Genomic DNA, 24205 nt, shown 5'->3' on the forward strand with positions numbered 1-24205 from the left:
TATCTAAAATGGTAGCCTTTCTTGTTTTCCCAGCTCTAGTGTAAATTTCATATTTTTGTCATACCCGTTTAAATGGTCAAGAAACAAATTAAAGGAATCCAAATGATGTTTTCAAAAACATAAGAGATCGTCTATGAACCTACCCCAAAAACAAGAAGACAGACGAAAACACTGAATAGCGGACTTTTCTATTGAGTCCAAAAATAAATTAGCCGTGATTGGACTTAGAGGAGCACCCATTGGTAAACCAAAGAGCTGCTGATAATTTTTTTTTTCGAAAACCGAAATAGAAGGAATTCTTGTTGACCAACGAGACCAATTTCCTAATTACTTTGACGTCCATGCTTGCCAAAGTTACATCTTGTATCAATTTAAAATGTTTTGTATCTTATTTTTATTATGAATTCAAATTTTTTTACATCACAATTCGATTACATAGATACAACATCAAAACTGCAAAGAATTGTATTGTCGTCTATGTGAGGAGTTTTTAATTGGTTTATAAAATCAATTGAATTTTTTAATCTTTGAGTCCCCAAAAGTGGACGAAATGCTGTTGCCAACCATTTTCCTAATTTGTCCATTTTCCTAAAGAGTATTATTCTTATGGATCTTAGGCGAACCATAAATTTTTCGTGCTGAACAACCTCTGGGGAAAAATTTATTATAAAATTGAGGGGTTATTCGTAAGTATTGTAAGCTACTTTTGAGCACTTCCAATTCATGTCGTGTTTCTTTCGTGTATTTTTCTTTGGGATCAAAACCTAATTTTCGTATGTAATCTCATCTGAGATAATTTTCATTTTTAATGACTTTCATTTTTAATGGCTTTCATTTTAATGGCTTTCATTTCATTTTAATGGCTTTCATTTTAATGGCTTTCATTTCATTTTAATGGCTTTAATTTTAATGGCTTTCATTTCATTTTAATGGATTTCATTTTTAATGACTTGATTAAATGACTTGATAGCCATGTCCTTAATTTTCAGGAAAAGTTTCGATGGAAGATTATTGAATAATAAATTCTAATGATAATTAATATAATTTCTTTGCATTTTCAAACAGTTCGTGGTAACGAACTGTAAGTAAGGAGCGACCCGGCTCAATGGTAACCGACACTCTAAAAAACGGATACAAAAAACGGATAAAAAATTTTGATACCAATAGATACATCAAAAGAATCAGATTTTAATTCTGATTTCAAATATATAATTTTCATTAAGTTTAATTATACCCATCAAAAGTTACGCGCCTGAGAAAATTTGGCTGATTTTAGAAAAAAGTGGGAAAGACCCCCTAAAAGTTATAGAACCTTAATGAAAATCACACCATCAGATTCAGCTTATCAGAGAACCCTGCTGTAGAGGTTTCAAGCTCATATGTACAAAAATGTGGAATTCTTAATTAGAAGAAAGATCACGGATGCGTGTTTATTTGTTTATTTGTTTTTTTTTTTTTTTTTTTTTTTTCCAGGGGTGATCGTATTGACCCAGTGGCCCTATAATATCGTAGGAGGGCTCACTCGAACGCGAATTAAAAGTTATAATTCCCCTTTTAAGTGACCAAAAACAATGGAGGGTAACTAGACCCCCTCCCATGCTCATTTTTTTTCCCAAAGTCACCTGATCAAAATTTTGAGATAGCCATTTTGTTCAGCATGGTCGAAAATATGATAAAAATGTCTTTTAGGATGACTTGATCCCCCAAAGGCCTCAGGGGGAGGGCTGAAAGCTATGAACTTTACTCAATGTTAACATATAGTATTGGTTATTGGGAAGTATACAGACTTTTTCAGAGGAGATTTTTTCTGGTAGGTGGGGGAAGGAGAGGGTCGGGGGCTTTGTGGAAGGATCTTTCCATGAAGGAAGTTTTCATGGGGGAAGGGGCATTGCTATGAAGGGGGCGCCGGATTTCCCAGCATTATTAAAGAAAAAGATCAGGAATTAAATAAAAAAAAAAAAGTTTTTCAACTGATCAACTGATTGTGATTAAGAGGTCATTTTTAAAGAACTGGAAAAAAAATTTGAACTATAGTTTAAAGAGCAGGGTATTGACTAGGGGGCGAACCCCCTAATATACGTGTTAAAAATTTATGAATATAGAATTTTGTTACGTAAGTTAATTCTAAGTTACGTATATTTATTACTAATAAAAACGTTCGTAAATAAAATTAAACAAGTTTCGAGAAAGCCATTTAACCAAATATAATATGCAAATCTTGTTTTAATTATTGATGTACGGTGAGCCAAAATCAAAACTTGTATTAATTCAAAAACGTTCAAAAATTAAATAAAAAAACAAGTTTTTTAACTGAAAGTAAGGAACGACGTTATAACTTAAAACGAACAGAAATTATTCCGTATATGAAAGGGGCTGTCCCCTCCTCAACGCCTCGCTCTTTACGCTAAAGTTTGACTTTCTCACAACTCTATTTTTTTTAAAAATAAAAAAACTTTAGCGTAAATAGCGAGGCGTTTAGGAGGGGACAGCCCCCTTCATATACGGAATAATTTCTGTTCGTTTTAAGTTTTAACGTCGTTCCTTACTTTCAGTTAAAAAAAACTTGTTTTTTTTTATTTAATCAATACCAAAGTGGGTGTTTAATCTAAAAGATTTAGGAATAACTGCTTCTTTCTTTCAGTTTTTGAAAAAAGCTTTCTGACTTATTTGATTTGCATGTTTCTTAACTAGAGAAAAAATAAAAATTCAATGATGCGGCTAAGTTTTTCCCGTACACTTGACGAATAAAATATCTAAGGCCGAACTGGCCAAACTGGCCATTTTTGTTGTTTCTCTTCACTTTCACTTACTGGCCATAGACCCGTTTGTCGTCTTTATGTTCATTTCTTTTTTTTATCATGACTGGCCATTTCTGTTTTAGATCTTTTATAAGGTTTTCAAAGACAAGTAAAGAGCTCTGTTAAACCAAAAATGAGAAAAAAAATAGAATCATATAATCTACCAAGCGTTAAACTACCACAAATCAGCAACGGTAAATAAATAACCCAAAGCGAACAGAAATTACAGTAAATAACCGAGTCAAACTCAAAACGAGGAGAAATTAACATGAGTAGGGCTCAAAACCCATATGCCTTCCCAAGGCCAGAACATAGTTTGCACTTTACTGAAAAAAATACAAATGAATGTGCATTGTCAGTTTAATATACATAGGCTGATTTTTATTCCTTAATATGTTAATAATATTCAATTTATTAAAGTTATAAAACTTAAAACACTTAATTTTTTCAATAAAAGAAAAATTACTACCTACTACCCTACCTACCTACCCTACTCATGTTAATATCTGCTCGTTTTGACTTTGACTCGGTTATTTACAGTAATTTCTGTTCGTTTTGGGATTCATTTATTTATCGATGCTGCAGTTTTTTTATAGCTAATTTCTGTTCGTTTTATATTGACATAGCCCTTTCAAGGAAAAAGAAAATAACAGTTTAAATCTTTTCGGTTTTTCTTTCAGAATTTATAGTTTGGCCTGCTATTTGTATGCTCGAGAAAATTTTTCAACAATTTTTAACAACATACACCCTTATAAAAATATGAAAACAAATAGTAGTATTTAATTTAGTTTTATACCTCCTCTAGTTGACCTGAAATATAAAACTAAATACCATTCGTTAAAAATCTATCTATACTCTTTGACAGCTTTAATACACTTAATTAAATTTTGATAGCAGGAGTAGTAATAGAAGTATCCCCGAAAGTTTAAACACAATACCCTCAGCCGTTCTTGGGATATTGCTGAGATGTCTTATTGGCAATCAGCCTACACACAGTAATTTTGATTTAATCTTAAGGCAACATTTAGCTTTTAAACATAATGGGTAAATTGTATAACTGTGGGGGGTTGACCTACGCAATAACTCTAGAGAAACAGTTACAAGACCATTCAGCAATGCTGAATAAAATGGCTATCTTAAGTTTTGACTGGAATTGTTTGGAAAATTATGAGCTAAAGAGGAGGACTAATTGTCCTCCAATCACTTTTGACTCGTAAAAAGGGTACTAGAACTTTCGATTTCCAATCAAATTAGCTCCTTTAAAATATTAATGATATTTCTAGCTATGATAGAGCAGTGCTGCCTATGATATTGCTTATATACCCTTTTAATACTTGCATGCGTATAGTTTTTTCGTTTAATTAAGACACCCCCTAAACGTTTTAACTTAATGCCTTTAAGGTCATTAGTTACAGTAACCGTAAAAGTAGTATCAAAAGTATGCACATCGTGTCTTCCGGCTAGTTCAAAATCTGTCGATTTATTTTCATACAGTTATGATATTGCCCAAAATTTTCACCTTAATTCCCTTAGATTTATTAGTAGCAGTAGTAATAATAATAGTAATAATAATAGTAGCAGTAGTAGTAGCTGTAGGAGTAGAAGCAGTAGCATTATGATGCAAATATTGTCTTTTGGTTAGTTCAACATCCCCCAGAACAAGCGTTGGAAGTTTTAATTTCACACACGAAGTTGTTCCTAAGATATTGCTGATATAGCAGTAATAGTGTATTATTACTAGTAGTAACAGTAGCAGTAGCAGTATTAATAGCAATAGTAGCTAGTAGCAAGTAAATTTCGCCGTTTGGTCAACTGAACATCCCACTCATGTTGCTCCTGAAGTTTCCTCTTGATATGATAAGCCGTTCGAAACATATTGATGATACACCCGTATCTGTATAAACATAGTATGTTTTGATGTGGTTCAACTTTCCCCTTAACGTTTCCTCCGATAATTTTTTCAATAGCCTCAGCCTTATTAGTTACTCGCTACAGAAGTATTAGTTTTAGTAATAGTAGTGGTAGTAGTAATAGTACTGGTGGTAGCAGTAGAACTAGCAGTAATTGCAGTAGTAGTAGCGTGCAAAGATTACCTTTTTGGTCAATTGATCATCTCCCTTATCATTTCCAGAAAATTCCAAATTAATTTACTCAGTCATTCCTGAATTACACCCTTTTGACAACCCATATACGCATAACATCGTTTGATTTAGTTCAACACTCCCCTCAACATTCCCTGAAAGACTCATCTTAATGCCCTTTGTATTTTAGGAAAGTAGAAGTCAAACATGCATACCTTTCCTCAATAATATATACTATATGCAAACAATAAACCAATTGCATAACTTACAGACCTAGCCCTAAGGCCTCGGGGGGGGGGGGTATCACCGAACGCATAATTATTGAACCTTTCAATAATGCTGAAATAAATTGATGTCTCAAAACTTTGTTGGGATGTTTGTTTTGGGAAATGATGGGCGTGGGGAGGGGCCCTCAAATAACTTTGACTCTTAAAAAGGCCACTATAACTTCAAATTTAAGATCAAATGAGACCCATCTGACTTAATATGACCATTTATTCCTTAAATAATTTTATATCTCCCCAAGGCATAATTTAAAGCCCTTGACCAAGGGCTCTTGGGGGTTGTGTCAACCCTGGAGGCATTGTTATATGGTCTTTGGACTATTTTAAAAAAAATTGTCATCTCACAATTTCAATCAGATGCGTTTGGTGAAAAGAGGGGTAGTCGGGGGGAATAGCTAGTTGACCTCCATCACTTTTGATTCCTAAAGGGAACTAGGACTTCCAATTTCAAACAAATTAGCCACCTCTAAAGTTTATACAACCATCCCCTCCATAAGAGCCTTAAATGCCCCAGGGGCATAACTTACAACCCTCTCCCTCAGGCTCTGGGGGTTTTTATCAACCCAAAAGCCTTGTTATATGATCGTAGGACTATTTTCAATAAAAGAACCGTATCAAAATTTCTATTGGATGCATATCGGGAAAACACGACGTGTGTGTGTGCATCGTGTGCATGGTAGCTGCGCTCTGATCACTATGACTCTTAAAAACAGCACTAGAACTTCTGATTACCAATCCAATGAATCCCTTCCGAAGCATGTACGATCACTTTTTCTATAAAAACCTTATATACCCCCACGGCATAACTTACAACCCTTGAGGAGGGGGTGCTGGTTACTCTCAAATCACTTGGACTCTTAAAAAGGGCACTATAACTTCCAATTTCAAATCAAATGAGCCCCATCTGAAGTTTGTACGACCGCCCATTCCATAAAAAGACCTTATATGCCCTCATGGCGTAACTTACAACCCTATCCCCAGGGCGCTGGGGGATTGTGTCAATCCTAGAGGCATTATTATATGTTCTTTGGACTATTTTGAACAAAATAAATAAATGGTTTGTATGAATCCCAAAAGCTTTATTATATGATCTTTGGACTATTTTGAATAAAAAATGCTGTCTCAAAATTTCTACTGAATGTGTTTCGGGAAAACACGGCGTTTTGGGGGGGAGGTAGCTGCATTCTGATCACTTGGACTCTTAATAAGGGCATGAGAAATTCTGATTACCAATCCAATGAATCGCCTCTGAAGTACATACAACCACCCTTTCTATAAAGACCTTATATTTCCCCAGGGCATAACTTACAACCCTTGCCCTGAGAGCTCTGGGGTGGAGGTGTCTTCCTCAAAGACATAATTTCCGGAACCCTCCACAACAATTAATAGAATTACTACCTCCAAATTTTGACTGGAAGTCTTTGGGGAAACGATGAGCTTGCGGGTGAGGGGCTGGTTGCTCTCAAATCACTTTTGACTCTTAAAAGGACACTGTAACTTCCTTTTTCAAATCAAATGAGCCCCATCTGAAGTTTATACAACCACCCATTCCATAAAAACCTTATATGTCTCCAGTGCATTACAAACCTTTCCCCAGGGCCTTGGGGAGTTGTGTTAACTCTAGAGGCATTGTTATATGTTCTTTGGACTATTTTGAGCAAAATTGCTATCTCACAATTTCGATAAGATTCGATTGGTGAAAAAAAGGGTAGTCAGGGTGGGGGCTAGCTGCCCTCCGTCACTTTTGACCCTCAAAAGGGAACTATAACTTTCAATTTTCTACCAAATGAGCCTCTTCTAAAATTTATACAGTCATCCGTTCCATAAAAACCTTAAATGCCCTCGGGGCATAACTTACAACCCTTGCCCCGAAGCTCTGGGGTTTTTTTCAATCCCAAAAGCCTTGTTATATGATATTTGGACTATCTAAATAAAATGGTTATCTCAAAATTTCTTTTAGATGCATTTCGGGACAATACGACGTGTGTGTAAGAGGGGGGGGGGGGGGGGTAGCTGCTTTCTAATCACTTTGAATCTTAAAAAGCGTACTAAAGCTTCTGATTACCAATCCAATGAGTCCCCTACAAAGTTTATATGACCACACTTTCTATAAAAACCTTTTATGTCACCAGGGCATAAGTTACAACCCTTGCCCTGAGGGATGTGGGGGGTTTATCATCTTTAAAGACACAATTTCTGGACCTTTCAAATACGTTGAACAAAATTGATACCTCAAAATTTTGATTGGGAGTGCTCAGGGAAATGATGGGTATGGGGGGCCATTTGCCCTCCTATCATTTCCTACTATTAAAAGGGGCACTAGTCCTCTCAATTTCCAATTGAATGAGCCCTTTTTGAAGTTTCTACGACAATAATTTCTACAAAAACCTTATATGCCCCCAGGGCATAACTTACAACCCTTTTCCTGAGGGCGGTGGGTGCGGCGGGAGGGGGGGGGTATCAACCTCAACACATAATTTCTGGACCTTTCAACAACGTTGAACAAAATGGCTATACCCGAATCTTGATAGGAAGTGTTTGGGGAAATGATGGACGTGGGGGTCATTTGCCCTCCGATAACTTTTGACTATTGAAAAGGACACTAGCCCTCTCAATTTCTGATCGAATAAGCCCTTTTTGAAGTTTCTACAACTCTTTCTATACGAAGTGCCCTGGTCTAAAACAAACTAAAAAAAAATAATAATAAATAAATAATAAATTGTGCCAACATCGTTACGTAGGCAGCACTATTGCGCTACCTATGATAATCAGCAATGAGCGGCTGCAGACGGCAGTAGTATAGCGTAACCAAGGTTTCGGGTGGGCGAAGGTTAATGTAGTATACACTCAAAGCCGAAACAAAAATCATAGGCAGCGCAATAGCGCTGAAGTTAAAATCGTTAACTTATCCGTTAGGCATTGTTTGACAAAGTATATCCAGAAAATATGAACAATTCTTGGCATTATTGCAACAGAAACCTGAAATAAATTTAAAATTGACAGCAATGCCGCTTGCAAGCAAAAATTGACTCCTAGAGTTTGAAAAATTTCTTTCCTTTTGTATCTTTGCTTACGAAAACAAATTCTGTAAAAATTATATAAAGTTTTTCTTGTGTAAATCAGGTTAAAGGGGGTATACATTTCCAGAGGGGGGGGGGATAAACTGTATATCGTTTTTATGTCTAGAATTCCCTTCACAAGCAAAAATCGGTCTCCTAGTGCTGCATGATAAAATGACAACAATAAAAAAAAGAATGGGTTGGTACAGTATATACATAATATAGCTTATAACATAATTTGCGCTTTACGGAAAAAACAAAAAAAAATGACCGTGGATTGTCAGTTTAATCGACATATACTGATATTTTGTCCTTAAATCTTTGATAGTTTTTTATATGTGAAAGTAAGAAAAGTAAAAACATTTGAAACGTATTTTGTTTTCAGTAAAGCGCAAATTATGTTATGGTCTTGAGAAGGTATGGGGGTTATCAGCCCTACTCGTATTAGTTTTTGCTCATTTTGAGTTTGAATCGGCTATTTATTGTAATTTCTATTCGTTTTGAGATTGATTTATTTACTGATAGTGATTTGGGATAGTTTTACGATTGGAAGATTATTTGACTTTTTTTTTAGTTCATTCTTAGCTTAATGGAGCTCTCTACTTTTCTTTAAAAAACTAGTCTTGTGGAAAAAAGTTTTTTAAATTAATTTCTGTTCGTTTTTTATTGACATAGTCTTTTTCAGGGAAAAATAATGTTTTATATTATTTCAGCTTTTTCCTATAAGAACCCATAGTATGGGTTGTTTTTGTATGTTGGAGAAACTTTTTCAACAATTTTTAATCCTGACTAAACAGTATTTTTTAAATTAATTTTATACCTTCTGAAGTTGACCCGGAAAATAAAACATAATATTATTCCCAAAAGATTCTATCTATGCTCTTTGACAACCTGGATATATTTACACTCTTTTATGTATTTAAACTGTAAAAGCAATAGTATTAATAGTAGTATCTCCAAAAGTTTCAACTTAATACCCCCAGTCGTTCTTTATATATTGCTGAGGTGTCTTATTGGCAACCATAAACACAAAGCCTTTTGATTTATTTTAAAACAACATTTAGTTTTAAAGCATAATGGGCCAATTGCATAATTATGGGGGGTTGACATGCCTAATATTCCTAAGGACATAGTTTCTGGACCATTCTACTATGCCAAACAAATCAGTGAAAACAGGACCACTAGCTGGAAGGTTTTGCACAGACAGTCTCGTCCACCCATCCCTTTGCACTAAACCCGACCCCTCCTCCCATTTGTTGCACAAATGGAGGATGGCTCTACATAATGATTGTTAAGGGTTACCTCTTTTGCAAACCTAAGTTAGTTGGTTTTTTTATATTATTGTTATCTTTTACTAATTCTTTGAAGATAGAAAACCAAAGGTGATAAAGGACTTTACAATTTAATTTCTCATTTGGTCTTTTTCTAAAAGCTCATCATTTTGCTATGCACAGGCCCTGCCTGTCCACCCCTTAGCATTAAACCTCACCGCCTATTCTCCTCGCATTTGCAGCGCAAATAGGAGGATATGTTTATATACTGCAACAATCACATAGTTCCTTCAAGATACTAAAATAATTTTTTCTGTTTGTAGACTTTACCTTCATATTAAAGGAATTTCTTATTGCCATAAAAGCAATAAGGTTTCGATGCTGTATTGTTTTTAGTTTCGCAATAAGAACAGTAAGAACAGGACCACCAAACGGAAAGATTTGCAGAGCCATAGCTATTGTGCTATCTTCAAAGAATTCCTTATTTCCAAAAAACAGCTCATTTGCTTACTTATCACTTACCTTTTTAAGATTCAAAGGTTTTGAGATGGCACCCCCCTTACAACTTTTTTTCTTAAAATGGACCAGATAGATTTGGAATAGCTATTTTGTACAAAATATTCCTAAGGCAAAAAAATTACATTGTTATATAAAGATGTCTTTTGAGTAAAACAGGACTGAAAATTGAAAAATCATTTGACATAAAATTAATAGTTCGTGTACACTTTTTAAGATTAAAAAGAGATGTGTCGTTCACCCGCCCCCCCCTCCTCCAAGCCCAAAATGCCTCCGATAAAAATGTTGGGTTAGACAATTTTTTATGAGATTTCAAGTTTCTGTTCAAAAAAACATCCGGTGTCGACACCACCCATCAGGGCCCGGGGGTAGGTGTTTAAAGTTATGCCCTGGGGCATAACTTATTAAGGGGGGTTTATAACTTATGGGAAGGGGTTTTATATTGGAAGAACACATAGGAAATCTATTATAATTGTCGAATTATAAGGTTAAAATGTCTACTCTGTGATAGATGCAAAACTGCTTTGGCACACAAAAATCCTATTAAGGTCAATTCCAAACAGTCGTAATCCCTTTGTGTCAGCAAGTGAAATGGTCTAAACCCCCTTATGGGAGCTATTTTTTCAATCCATTCATTGTTGTCAATCGCTGTCCACAAGTTATGCAAGCTGTCTACTGTTCATATATAAAGAGGTAATCGTATAGACTTTGAAAAAAGCCTCATTCGATTTAAATTGAAAGTTCTAGATATGTTTTCTAAAGTCAAGAATAATCGGACAGTAAGTCCCCCCCCCCATGCCATAAAAAATTGGAATTTTTTGCAATCAAAACAGAACAAAAATTAATTAAAAAAAACTTCACTGAAAACGAATTACTCGTATATTACAAATTTATTATTTTCCAGTTCTTACAGCATTGAAAATGAAAATAAAAATTACAGTGAAAAAAAATCTTGAACTGATGGATCTTTCAACAACCAATATCATTATATATCTAATATTCAATTTTATTTTGTTCATACTTTCCAGGACGGTTCAAGACTCATTTAGTTTTCCCATTTTTTTTAACTCTGCCATTTTCTCTAACTAATCGTGTTCGTTTGTTATGAAAACATTCTATGGCTTCTAGGCATTTATATTTGAGTGGAATACTGCACCTCAAACTTTGTGGAACATGCATTTTCTTGCATGAACCTCCAAAATATAATACAATGTCAAGTTTCGGAGTGTTCCACCACTCGCAAACAAATGCCATTGGTATTTTTGAATCTGCTTGGTCAATTTAGGGGGTGGAGGGTAGACTAATTCTCGTAGCAGCCCCATTCCGTCGTGGTGTGGTTCCCATTTTCAACACCTTGCGTCCGGACTATTATATAATCTACCAAGCATACAACTACCCCAAATCAGTATCAATAAATAAATGAAACCCAAAACGAACAAAAATTAAAATAAATATTAGAGTCAAACTTAAAACAAGCATATATTAATATGAGTAGGGTTCAAAACCCCTATGCTTTCTAAAAGCCAGAATATAATTTGTACTTTACTGAAAAAAAATTCAAATGAGTTTACTGAAAAAAAGTGTGCATTGTCAATTTAATATACATATGCTGATATTTATTCCCTAAAATCTTAATTAATTTTTGATTTCTTAAAGTTACAAAAGTGAAAACATTTCAAAGAATTGTTTTCTGTAAAGCACCAATGACGCAGTAGGTTTTATGCTTCTACAGTGAGGCAATAGCCAAACTCTTATTTGTAGTTATTTTTATTCGATTCAAACTGGATTTGCATATTCTTTTTAAGTTTCACTCGTTTTAAGATTTATTTATTCATTTACATTAATATATATTGTATGTTTGTTCGCATTGATTGTTTATTTAATTTCTGTTCGTTTTAAGTTTCATTTATACTTTAATAGCAAAATATTTGTTTTCGTTTTAAGCTTGATTTTAATATTCAATCTAAGCATTACTCACTTTAAGATCTATTTATTCATTTATATTATTACTTGTTGTATGTTTTTTGCTATGATTGCTTATTTAATTTCTGTTCGTTTTGGGCTTTATTTATTCTTTAGTAGTAATTTCTGGTCGTTTTGACTTTGAATTTTAACAGGTATTTGTATCTCCTCAGCTTAAGTTTAAAATGGCCTTTACTTTTCTTTGAAAAACTTATTTTTCGGAAAGTTTTTTTTAATTAATTGCTCTTAAAAAGGGCACCGGAATTTTTTAACTTTGAATTGAATTAGCTCCTTTAAAAGTGTTAAAGATATTTCTAGCTGTTATAGAGTGGTGCTGCCTATGAGATTGCTTACATACTCTTTTGAAAACCTGCATGCATACAGTTTTTTCCTTTAATCAAAACTCCTAAACGTTCACTATGAGTTTCATCCTAATACCTTTAGCATCAATAGTTACATTAAGTCATTAACTGTAGTAGTAGTATTGAAAGTATAAAATTTTGATTGGATGTGTTTTGGGGAGTGATGGGAGGAGGCTGGTTGTCCTTCTTTCACTTTCAGTTCTTAAAAAGGGCACTAGATCTTCGGACTTCCGATCAAATGAGCCCCATTCGACCCGAAGTTTTTACAACCATGCGTTCTATAAGAACCTTATATGCCCGGGGCATAACTTACAACACTCGTACCTTGGCTCTCGAGGGTTGTGTCCTTCTTGTTATTTGCTCTTTGGACTATTGTGATCAAAATTGCTATCTCAATATTTTGATTGGATGCGTTTGGGGAAAACAGCTTGCCAGGGAGGGGGGCTAGTTGCCCTATATCAATTTTGACTCTTAAAAGGGAACAAGAACTATACATTTCCAATCTAGTGAGCTTCCTCTAAAGTTCAAACAGCCACACCTTTCATAAAAAGCTTATATGCCCCTGGGTTATACTTACAACCCTGCCCCCCAGACTCTAAGGGGTTGTATCAGCCCCAAAGGCTATGTGATCATTGGTCTGCTTTTTAACAAATGGCTATCTCAAAAATTTCTGTAATATAGCACACCAAAAAATATAATTGTCTGAATATAATAGCTTAATAGCTATAATAAATAATTATCAATCTGATTTTAAAACAAACTTTTCTTGTCTTGTGTTTTTTTAAACAAAAATATCTCTTTTGCGTTCACTTTCCCGTTGAAGACTCAAAAGCCAATCTAATCCTTTCATGTGGCATTCAACGACAAAAAAGTCTAAATGTTTTAACTTTTTTAACTGTAACAAATAAAAAATAATTAAAACTTGACGAATATATATCAGTATATGTATTCTAAACTGACAATCCACAGCCATTTTTTTTTCAGTAAAGTGCAAATATGTTCTGGTCTTGAGAAGGTACAGGGGTTGTCAAAGACATAATTTCCAGACCATTGAACTACGCTGAACAAAATGGTTTTATCAAAATTTTGATAAGATATATTCTGGGAATTAATGGGCGCGGGGAAGGGAAGGGGGCTTGTTGATCTTTAATCACTTTTCACTAATAAAAAGAGCACTAGCCTTTTCATTTTCCAATCGAATGAACCTTTTTCGAAGTTTCTACGACAACAAATGGACATCTCCAAATTTCTATGAGAAGCATTTCGGGACAATACGAGGTTTGTGTGTATGGGGGGGGGGGGTATCCACCCTTCGATCACTCTCAATCTTAAAAAGGACACTAAAACTTCTGATTACCCATCCAATGAGCCCCCTCCGAAGTTTATACGATCACCCTTTCTAGATTAACCTTATATGCCCCCAGGCATAACTTACAACCCTGGCCCTTAGGGCGGTAGGGGGGGGGGGGGTAGGTCATCCTCAAAGACATAATTTATGGACCTTTCAATTACGTTGAACAAAATGGCTCTCTCAAAACTTTGATTGGATGTGTTTGGTGGAATGGTGAGCGTGGGAAGGCGTTAATTGCACTCCAGTCACTGTTGACTATTATAAAGGCACTAGCCCAATTTCTAATCAAATGAGCTGTTTTGACGTTTCTTCTCTTTTTGAACAAATGGCCATTTCAATTTCTATCACATGTATTTGGGAAAATACGAGGTGTGTTGGGGAGGGGGTATCCACCCTCCGATCAAACTGAATCTTAAAAAGGGCACTATAACTTCTGATTACCAATCAAATAAGCCCCCTCCGAAGTTGATACGATCACCCTTTCTATTTATACCTTATATGCCCCCAGGGCATAACTTACAACCCTGGCCCTGAGGGCTGTAGGGAGGGGTTGTCATTCTCAAAGACAGAATTTCCGGACCTTTCGATTACGTGGAACAAAATGGGTATCTCAAAATTTTGATTGGATGTGTTTGGGGAAATGATGGGCGTGGGAGGAGGGATAAGTTGCCCTGAAATTGCTTCCGATTATTAAAAAGGGCACTAGCTCTTTCGATTTCAAATCGAATGAGCCTTTTCCGAAGTTTCTATGACAACGAATGGCCATCCTAACATTTCTATCAGATGTATTTCGGGAAAATACGAGGCGGGGGTGGTGTATCGACCCTCCCATCACTCTAAATCTAAAAAAGGTTAGTAAAACTCCCAATTAGCAATCCAATGAGCCCTCTCCGAAGTTTTGGCGATCACTCTTTATTCATAAACCAAATGGGCCTCCAGGGCATAACTTACAACCCTTGCCCTGAGGACAATAGGGGGGAGGGGGTGTCATCCTCAAATACATAATTTCCGGACCTTTCAACTACGTTGAACAAATGGCTATCTCAATATTTTGATTGGATGTGTTAGGAGAAATGGTGGGCGTGGGAGGGGGTTAGTTGCCCTCCAATAACTTTTGATTATTAAAAAGGTCACAAGCCCTTTCAATTTTCAATCGAACGAACCCTTTTTGAAGTTATTACGACAACTCCTTCGATACGAAGGGCCCTTGTCTAAAACCCAAAAAAAAATACATTACGCCCACATCGCTCTCTGCTTAGGCAGCGCTATCGTGCTGCCTATGATAAGGGATACTAGAACTTCTTGTTACCAATCCAATGAGTCCCCTTCGAGGTTTATACGACCAATCTTTCTATAAAAACCTTATATGCTCCCAGGGCATAACTTAGAACCCTTGCCCTGAGGGCTCTGGGGGGTTTTCATCCTCAAAGACATAATTTCTGGTCCTTTTAACTACGCTGAACAAAATGGCTATCTCAAAATTTTTATTTGATGTGTTTTGGGAAATGATGGGCGTAAGAGGGGGGGGGTTATTTGCCTTCTAATCACTTTCGACTATTAAACGGGGCACTCGCCCCTTCGATTTTCAATCTAATTAGCCCTTTTAGAAGTTTGTACGACAACAAATGGTCATTTAAAATTGTTTATCGGAAACATTTCGAGAAAATACGAGGTGCAAGGGGGGGGGTATCCACCCTCCGATCACTCTGAATCTTAAAGAGGGCACTAGAACGTTTGATTACCAATCGAATGAGCCCTTCCAAAGTTTATACGATCACTCATTCTGTATATACCTAATATCACCCTCAACATTCTCGGAAAGGCTCACCTGAATATCCTTCGTCTTCTTGGAAACTGAAGTTCAAACATGCCCACCTTTCTCAATAACATATACTATGTGTAAACAATAAACAAATTGCCTAGCTTACAGTCCTTGTCTTGAGGACTCTGGGGAGGTTGAAATTTCCAAAGGACATTATTACTGGATCCTTTAACAATACTTAACAAAATAGCTCTCTTTAAATAGCTCTCTTGTTATCTGATTTTTGGACTTTTGGTAATAAAATGGCTACCTCACAGTTTCAGTTGAATGCGTTTTGGAAAAAGAAGATTCTGGGAGGGGGGTAGTTGCTCTCCATCATGTTTGACTCTTAAAAGGAACTAGAACGATATATTTCAAATAAAATGATCCTAAAGTTCACACGACCACTCCTAAAAACTTTATATGCCCTATACCACCATTTCCATAAAAACCATATATTCTCTCGGGGCAAAACTTACAACACTAGCACTGAGGGCTCTGGGGGGCTGTCATCCTCAAAGACATATTTTTCCTGTCCTTTTAACTACGCTGAACAAAATGACTATCTAGTTTTAATTGGATGTGTTTGGGGAAATGGTGGGCGTTGGAGGGGGTGTTAGTTGCCCTCCAATCCCTTTCGACTATTAAAATAGGCACTAGCCTCTTCAATTTTGGATCGAATGAATCTTTTCTAAAGTGTCTATGCCAAAAAATGGCCATCTCAAAATATCTATCAGACACATTTTGGGTAAATGCGAGGTGTGGGGAGAGGGCATCCATCCTGCGATCACTCTGAATCTTAAAAGGGGCAATAGAACTTCTGATTACCAATCCAATGAGCCCCCTCCGAATTTTATATAGTCACGCTTTCTATATAAATCTTATATTCCCCCAGGGAATAACTTACAACCTTTGCCCTGAGGGATGTGGGGGGAGGGGGTTTTCATCCTTAAAGACATAATTTCCGGAACTTTCAACTACGTTGAGAAAGACCGTTATCTCAAAATTTTGATTGGATGTGTTGGGGGAAATAATGGGCGTGGGAGGGGGCTAGTTGCCCTTCAATCACTCTCTACTATTAAACAGAGCACTAGCCCTCTCAATTTCTAATCGAATGAGCCCTTTTCGAAGTTTCTACGACAACTCCTTTGATACGAAGTGCTTGTTCGATACGAACAAACCAAAAAGAAAAAAAAAATACATTGCACCCCACTGCCCTCAGTACTTACTTAGCGCTATTGCACTGCCTATGATAGTACGAATCATAGGCAGCGTAACCGTGCTGCCTAAGTAAAGAACAATGTTGGCGCAATGCATTATTTATTTATTTTTTTATTATTTATGTTTGTTTCTTCTAGACCAGGGCACTGGTTTAATGAAATTCAAATGAATTTAGTGAAAAAAATGTGCATTGTCATTTTAATATACATATGTTGATAATTATTCCTTAAAATCTTAATTAATTTTTGATTTCTTAAAGTTATAAAAATGTAAACATTTAAAAGAATTGCTTCAGTAAAGTAAAATTATATTCTGGCTTTTAGAAAGCATAGGGGATTAGAACCCTACTTTTATTAACTTCGGCTTGTTTTGAGTTTGACTCTGTTATTTATCTTAATTTCTGTTTGTTTTAGGTTTCATTTATTTATGGATACTGATTTGGGGTAGTTGTATGCTTGGTAGATTATTTGATTATATTATTTTTCATTTTTGCTTTAATGGAGTTCATTACTTTTTTTGGAAAAGCTCATTTTGTGGAAAGAGTTTTTTCAATTAATATCATTATAAAAAGCACCAAATCTTATTTTCTTTTTCAGTTATTGCTTTCTCACCCAGAAAAGTATATTCACTGCATTATTTACCAATGATTCCAATCTGTCCTATTTGCAGGTTCAGAGGTTGTATCCATTTCCAATTTTGAAAGTTTTAAAATCTGGAACTGGTAGGTTTTAGGAAGCAAAAGCACCTTAAATATAGGGGAAAAATTCACCTGAGCAAGTGTAGTGAAACAAGAAGCATAGGACATTTTTTAATTTTGCCACAAACTAGGCTCACATTTTTACTTGATGATAAGGTTTCAAACCCAGCATATTTGGAAAAATATAACTGTGGAACATATTGTGAAGTATAATGGACCCCTTACTTTTCTGGTTTTCCTTATGTTAAAAACGGGCATTGATTAATTTCAAAAGTAATTATTTACCGAAAGTAAATAGCAAATTTGACACTTAAAACGAGCAATAGTTTAAAAACTACTTAATAAATTATTCTTTTTCCAAATTACCCAATAGTTTAAAACTTTTTAATAAATTATTCTTTTTCCAAATTACTGGTAGGGGGCAACTGCCCCCCCCCCGCGCAACTAAGCCACTGGCTGGTAGCCAACAATGGGGAACACATATTTTTTTCCATGTTTTTCCTTATTCTGCTCTCTTTCCTTTGGTTTCTTAATAATTATTTTATTGCCCAAGATTTTCAGGGGGTTATGCCCCCCTGAGGGTACCCATGGACAGTAATGGTCTGTGGTGGCAGAGTGGGCTTGATCTCAGCTTGGTAATACGCGACCCGAAGCTCAAACTCAGCTGCAACAACACACTGGTGGGCCAACGCAAGGACCTTAATCGTAAAAGAAGTATCGTTAATCCAATACATAGGGGGGGGTAGTAATAATGAGAAATGACACACTATGAAGCATGTGCAAATATGATGGGCTTGCTTTGAAATACACGTGATTTGAAATATTGGCATACAATTACTTTTTTTTGCTTTTACATATTACACTCGGGGAAGTTGAGCTTAGCTGGATAGGCAATGCTCATACGCTTCATAGATATTTGACTACAGTTTAGTTGGCATGTGTTTTGGCCATCTTCTTACACTTTTTTGTTTCCCACCAGCAGCAGAGGTTTCCTATTACGTCCAAATCAAGTAAAATCGTTTTTTTAGATGTGCTTCTCTATTACTATCATTGGTAAATATGGACGAGTCCATATTTCTGACCTATCAATATAGTAAACATATCATTTGATGCCATTTTTTCTTCAGTCGGCTTTGACATTTGGTCAAAACGGCAGTTTCTAAGTGGCTAAACATAATAATGAGAAAAGACGGCGGAATGGTTTTGAACATTTTTTATTCAAATTTATCGTGACAATTGTGAATTACACAACTATTATAAAATTAATTTATAATGAAATAGTAAGTATGAAACCAACGATTTACCTTTTCTTATACCCGAGAACTATACAAAAAAAATTTATCATTTTCAAGGGTTCAAAACGGGCTTAAAATTCAATTTGCAACAAAAGTGATTAGCATATTTAAAAAGAGTATAAACAATAACATCGAGTGGTATGTTTTCTTTATTTATAGGTCAAAAATGCGAACTTCTCCATATTTACCTCATTATTGATTTTAGTTCTTCTTATTAGATTAAATTCCTGCTATGTTTTTTGCTTAGAAATTGAATTTTTAGGGTTATTTTTATATATTTAAGCCAAAGGCGATAAATCTTTGGAGACATTGCTGACATCTATAAATTACTTTTCAGAAATCAAATTTTTAAAAAGAAGTCGACGAAATTTTCTAGTAAATTGTTCCATTGTCCAGTTCATATAAAAATAAACAAAAAATCTGGTGCTGGAATATGACTAAAAGCGACAGAAATAGCTATGCTCAAACGTATAAACTAGTTGTTGTTGGTGGAGGAGGCGTAGGGAAATCAGCACTCACAATTCAATTTATTCAGGTATGCTAGGCACCTGTTGATTTTGGTGTGGAATTAACATAGGCTCTGTTTGAACTAAAATTCTAGTTTAGCAGCTGTTTGATATTTTTGGATGTTTAGATGTATGGTAAGAGTTTAGAGTTAGGCTATTAGTCTTCCAAAGGAAGCATCTTAATAAAACAAAAGCAGGCTAGGCACAGTTAGATTCCTTATTTTAGGCTATGCTCTTCCCAATTTCATCTTTTCTTTTTTGAAATTTCACCCCATCCCCTGATGGTCCCCAATTCCTAAGGCATTGATCTACATTTAAGCCTACTCTAAAAGAAATAGCCTAGGCTAGCATAATTTAAAATTCTGAAAGTAACTTTAAAGATTCTACAATACCTAACCTACTTGTATCATTTCTATAAATGCTTCACTTTACCCCAGTAAAACTCTAAACAAGCTACTTTGGTAAATTTTTGGGTAAATATCTACCAAATCATATTATTGACTTATGCTTAAAGTGAATATACCACTGGATGCCTTTTTTTATGCTGAATACAAATATAATAGGCATAATCATTTTTATTGGAAATGAATTTCACCCCCCCCTATTTATACCAATTCAGGGTACATATTTGGGTCAATATATACAAAATCATATTATTGAGTTAGGACTAAAGTGAATACACCATTTGATGCCTTTTTTTATGCTGATTAAAAATATAATAAGCATTTCTATCGGAAATGAATTTAAGCCCCCCCCCCCCCCGATATATGCTAATTCAGGGTTAGGGTAGGTATAGCCTATATAGGGGGGGGGGAGGAGGCTGGAATTCATTTCCGATGGAAATTCTTATTATATTTGTAATCAGCATAAAAAGGCATCAAATGGTGTATTCACTTTAGTCCTAACTCAATAATATGATTTCGCATATATTGACCTATATTTCTACATTAGGGGGGGGGGGTAGGGTTAAAGTTTAAACTTACCTCCCATTTACATCAGCAACAAAATATGCCCCCCCCCTAATGTAGAAATATATACCCTGAATTGGCATATATAGGGGGGGGGGCTGAAATTCATTTCTGAAAGAAATGATTATTATATTCGTAATCAGCATAAAAAAGGCATTGAGTGGTATATTCACTTTATGCATAAGTCAATAATATGATTTGGTAGATATTTACCAACTTTTGGCATTTCATATTATTGACTTACAAATAAAGTAAACATTCCACTTGATGCCTTTTTTTATGCTCTTTCCAAATATAATTATCATTTTTTTGGAAATGAATTTTACACCCACCCCTATATATACCAATTCAGGATATCAAGGATATTGTGCAGGATATTGCACATTAAGGGCGGGGGGTAAATTTTATTTCTGATGTAATTGGGAGGTAAGTTCAAACTTTCCTCCCCCCCCCTAATGTGCAAATATATACCCTGAATTGGTATATATATATAGCTTGAGTTTTTTGAGTTCACTCAAAAAACTCAAGCTATTGAGTTTTTGAGTTCACTCCTATAAATACTATTTATTCCTACAAAATGACAATGTTCTTACAATTTTGTCAATATTCCCCTACCATGTTCCTAAAAAAAAAAAAAAATGTCTGCACACATGCCTGCCTGGATAAGCCAATGTCAACAGGGTTCTAGATATGGCTGAATCAAGTGGGGTCCCCAGTTTGGACCCCCCGTTCCCCCGGTGGGATCATGGGGAGATGTTTTGATTTATATCCTTTAATTTGTCTGGTATGCCATACAAGCATAAAACCTTTGCTAAGATTTGTTTTTTCACAAAAGGGAGCTTGGTTGCTCTACACTGGGCCTTCTCAAGAATCTCCATGTCACACTTAAAATGAGGGTTGGCAACTGACATACCAAACTCAAGATGAGGGCAAACAAGGGCTGTGTAAAGCTTCTTGATAACTCTTTGTTGGCAACTTGTTACTGAATGCTTGATCAAACAAAGGACCTTGTTTGCCTTAGCTGCTTGGCTCCAACAGTGACTATGAAACTTAAGCTTATCATCAATTAATACCCCAAGATCATGCTCTTCCTTGGCACTCTGAATGGGCATATTGGCACCTGCAGAGTCAATCATGTGATAACTATGGCAGGGATTGTTTAGACCTAGATGAAAGACTTTGCATTTGTGTGGGTTGAACTAAATTGTCCAAGTTGTTGCCCACAGACAGAGGTTGTTGAGATCTTCTTGCAGAGAAGAGCAATTTTCTATAGAGGCTACTGGACCAAAGAGTTTGGAATTGTCTGCATACAGTTCCACGCCATTCTTGACCACCTCAGGAGCGTCATTTATGTAAAGGTTAAACAGTGTTGGACCTAGTTTGGTCCCTTGGTGGACCCCACTCTTAATGTGAACTGGTGTGGAGTAGATGAGGTCACCTCTTTCATCATATACAGCAAAAATCTGGGTTCTGTTGGATAAGAAGCTTTGAATCCACTGGGCAACATCATTGTCTATCTGATATACTGACAGCTTGATCATCAGGTAGCAGTGAGACATTTTATCAAAGGCCCTAGCTTGATTCAATAGGAACACATTGACTGGGAAACCCTGCTCCAGAAGATCAGTTATAAATCCATAACCAAGTTTAAGATTTGTTTTGAAAGACATGCCTTTCCAGAAGCCATGCTGACTGCCCCCAAAAAGAAGGCCATTCTTGGTCATATGCGCTATGATTGCATCATTGACTTTCCCTTCAATAAGTTTGGCCACAACTGAGGTTAGGCTAATAGGTCAATAGTTTTCAGGCTGGGTTCTAGATTCTTTCTTGAATATTGGAGTAATTATGGCTGTCCACCAATCTGCAGCTAGGCTACTAGTCTGGAGATACAGCTTGAATAGAAAACAGAGCAGCTTGGCTACTATATCTGCAAGTTCTTTAAGGAGCCTGGGATGTATACCATCTGGACCTTTAGCTTTGTTGGGGTCTAGTTTGGGTCTAGTCAAAAAAATGTCTGCACACATGCCTGCCTGGATAAGCCAATGTCAACAGGGTTCTAGATATGGCTGAATCAAGTGGGGTCCCCAGTTTGGACCCCCCCGTTCCCCTGTGAGATCATGGGAAGATGTTTTCATTTATATCCTTTAATTTGTCTGGTATGCCATACAAGCATAAAACCTTTGCTAAGATTTGTTTTTTCACAAAAGGGAGCTTGGTTGCTCTACACTGGGCCTTCTCAAGAATCTCCATGTCACACTTAAAATGAGGGTTGGCAACTGAAATACCAAACTCAAGATGAGGGCAAACAAGGGCTGTGTAAAGCTTCTTGATAACTCTTGGTTGGCAACTTGTTACTGAATGCTTGATCAAACCAAGGACCTTGTTTGCCTTAGCTGCTTGGTTCCAACAGTGACTATGAAACTTATGCTTATCATCAATTAATAACCCAAGATCATGCTCTTCCTTGGCAGTCTGAATGGGCATATTGGCATCTGCAGAGTCAATCATGTGATAACTATGGCAGGGATTGTTTGGACCTAGATGAAAGACTTTGCATTTGTGTGGGTTGAACTAAATTGTCCAAGTTGTTGCCCACAGACAGAGGTTATTGAGATATTCTTGCAGAGAAGAGCAATTTTCTATAGAGGCTGCTGGACCAAAGAGTTTGGAATTGTCTGCATACAATTCCAAGCCATTCTTGACCACCTCAGGAGCATTATTTATGTAGAGGTTAAACAGTGTTGGGCCTAGTTTGGTCCCTTTGTGGATCCCACTCTTAACGTGAACTGGTGTTGAGTAGATGAGGTCACCTCTTTCATTATATACACCAAAAACCTGGGTTATGTTGGATAGGTAGCTGTGAATCCACTGTGCAACATCATTGTCTATCTGATATACTGACAGCTTGATCATCAGGTAGCAGTGAGATATTTTATCAAAGGCCTTAGCTTAATTCAATAGGAACACATTGACTGGGAAACCCTGCTCCAGAAGATCAGTTATAAATTCATAACCTAGTATACAATTTGTTTTGATAGACCTGCCTTTCCTGAAGCCATGCTGACTGCCAAAAAGAAAGCCATTCTTGGTCATATGCACTATAATTGCATCATTGACTATCCCTTCAATAAATTTGGCCACAACTGAGATAAGGCTAATAGGTCAATAGTTTTCAGGCTGGGTTCTAGATTCTTTCTTGAATGTTTGAGTAATTATGGCTGTCCACCAATCTGCAGGTAGGCTACTAGTCTGAAGAGACAGCTTGAATAGCAAATAGAGCAGCTTGGCTAATATATCTGCAAGCTCTTTAAGGAGCCTGGGATGTATACCATCTGGACCTTTAGCTTTGTTGGGGTCTAGTTTACTCAGCCTTTTCTTAATCTCATCCACTGTGATGTAAATTTTTGGCATAGGGTGCTCAACCATCCTGGGGTCAGGGGACAGTGGCCTGTCAGTGGGGTCCACTGAGAAATTGGATGCAAATGTGTTGTTCAGCAAATTTGTAATGTCCTCCAAATCTTCCAGCTTTTTTTCCTTCAGGTTTGAACATGAATGGCATTGTTTGTCTGCTCTTATATTTAGCAGATATGTATCTCCATAACCTTATGGGGTATCTTTGATGTTTCATGCCAAGTTTTCTTCGTAGTCAGATATGAAATGTCTTGTCAGTTGCCTCAGCTTATTCCTTGCTCTTGCAAAATGATCCCAGTGGTGTGTGCATTTGCATTTTTTATATTTTGAAAATGCCTTCTTCTTACAGTTCATAGCCCTTTTAATAGGCCAGTTCAGGAGTGGCAGTGTTTTTGGTGCCTTCATAAATAAAAATGAAGTACATGTCCTCTCACCTTGGAGCAGAGTATTCTTAAAATTTTGCTAGGCTAGCTCAATGTCTACCTTGACAATCACTTGGTCCTATTTTATTGCCCATATTATCTCCCTGATTTTGCTGTAGTTGGTGTACGTTTGTTTAGTGCAACTGTTTATCCATGGACTAAGCAGCAAGTCATGGTAGATGCAGACATGGTTGCTGGCA

At 36.2% G+C, this 24205-nt stretch overlaps 1 protein-coding gene across 1 annotated transcript in view; it reads left to right on the plus strand.

Moving 5' to 3' along the window:
* Positions 1-19116: 19116 nt before the first annotated feature.
* The window catches only part of Ras64B (ras-like protein 2), a 38772-nt gene continuing 33683 nt past the window's right edge, over positions 19117-24205 (plus strand). The window contains exon 1 of the mRNA XM_089102085.1: positions 19117-19233. Coding sequence (XP_088958211.1) covers positions 19132-19233 — 102 coding nt within the window. The 5' untranslated portion in view covers positions 19117-19131. The remainder of the gene's footprint in view (positions 19234-24205) is intronic.

This window comes from Artemia sp. Qi Xiang Cuo, chromosome 16, assembly GCF_049724085.1.
Source record: "Artemia sp. Qi Xiang Cuo chromosome 16, ASM4972408v1, whole genome shotgun sequence".
NCBI lineage: Eukaryota > Metazoa > Arthropoda > Branchiopoda > Anostraca > Artemiidae > Artemia > Artemia sp. Qi Xiang Cuo.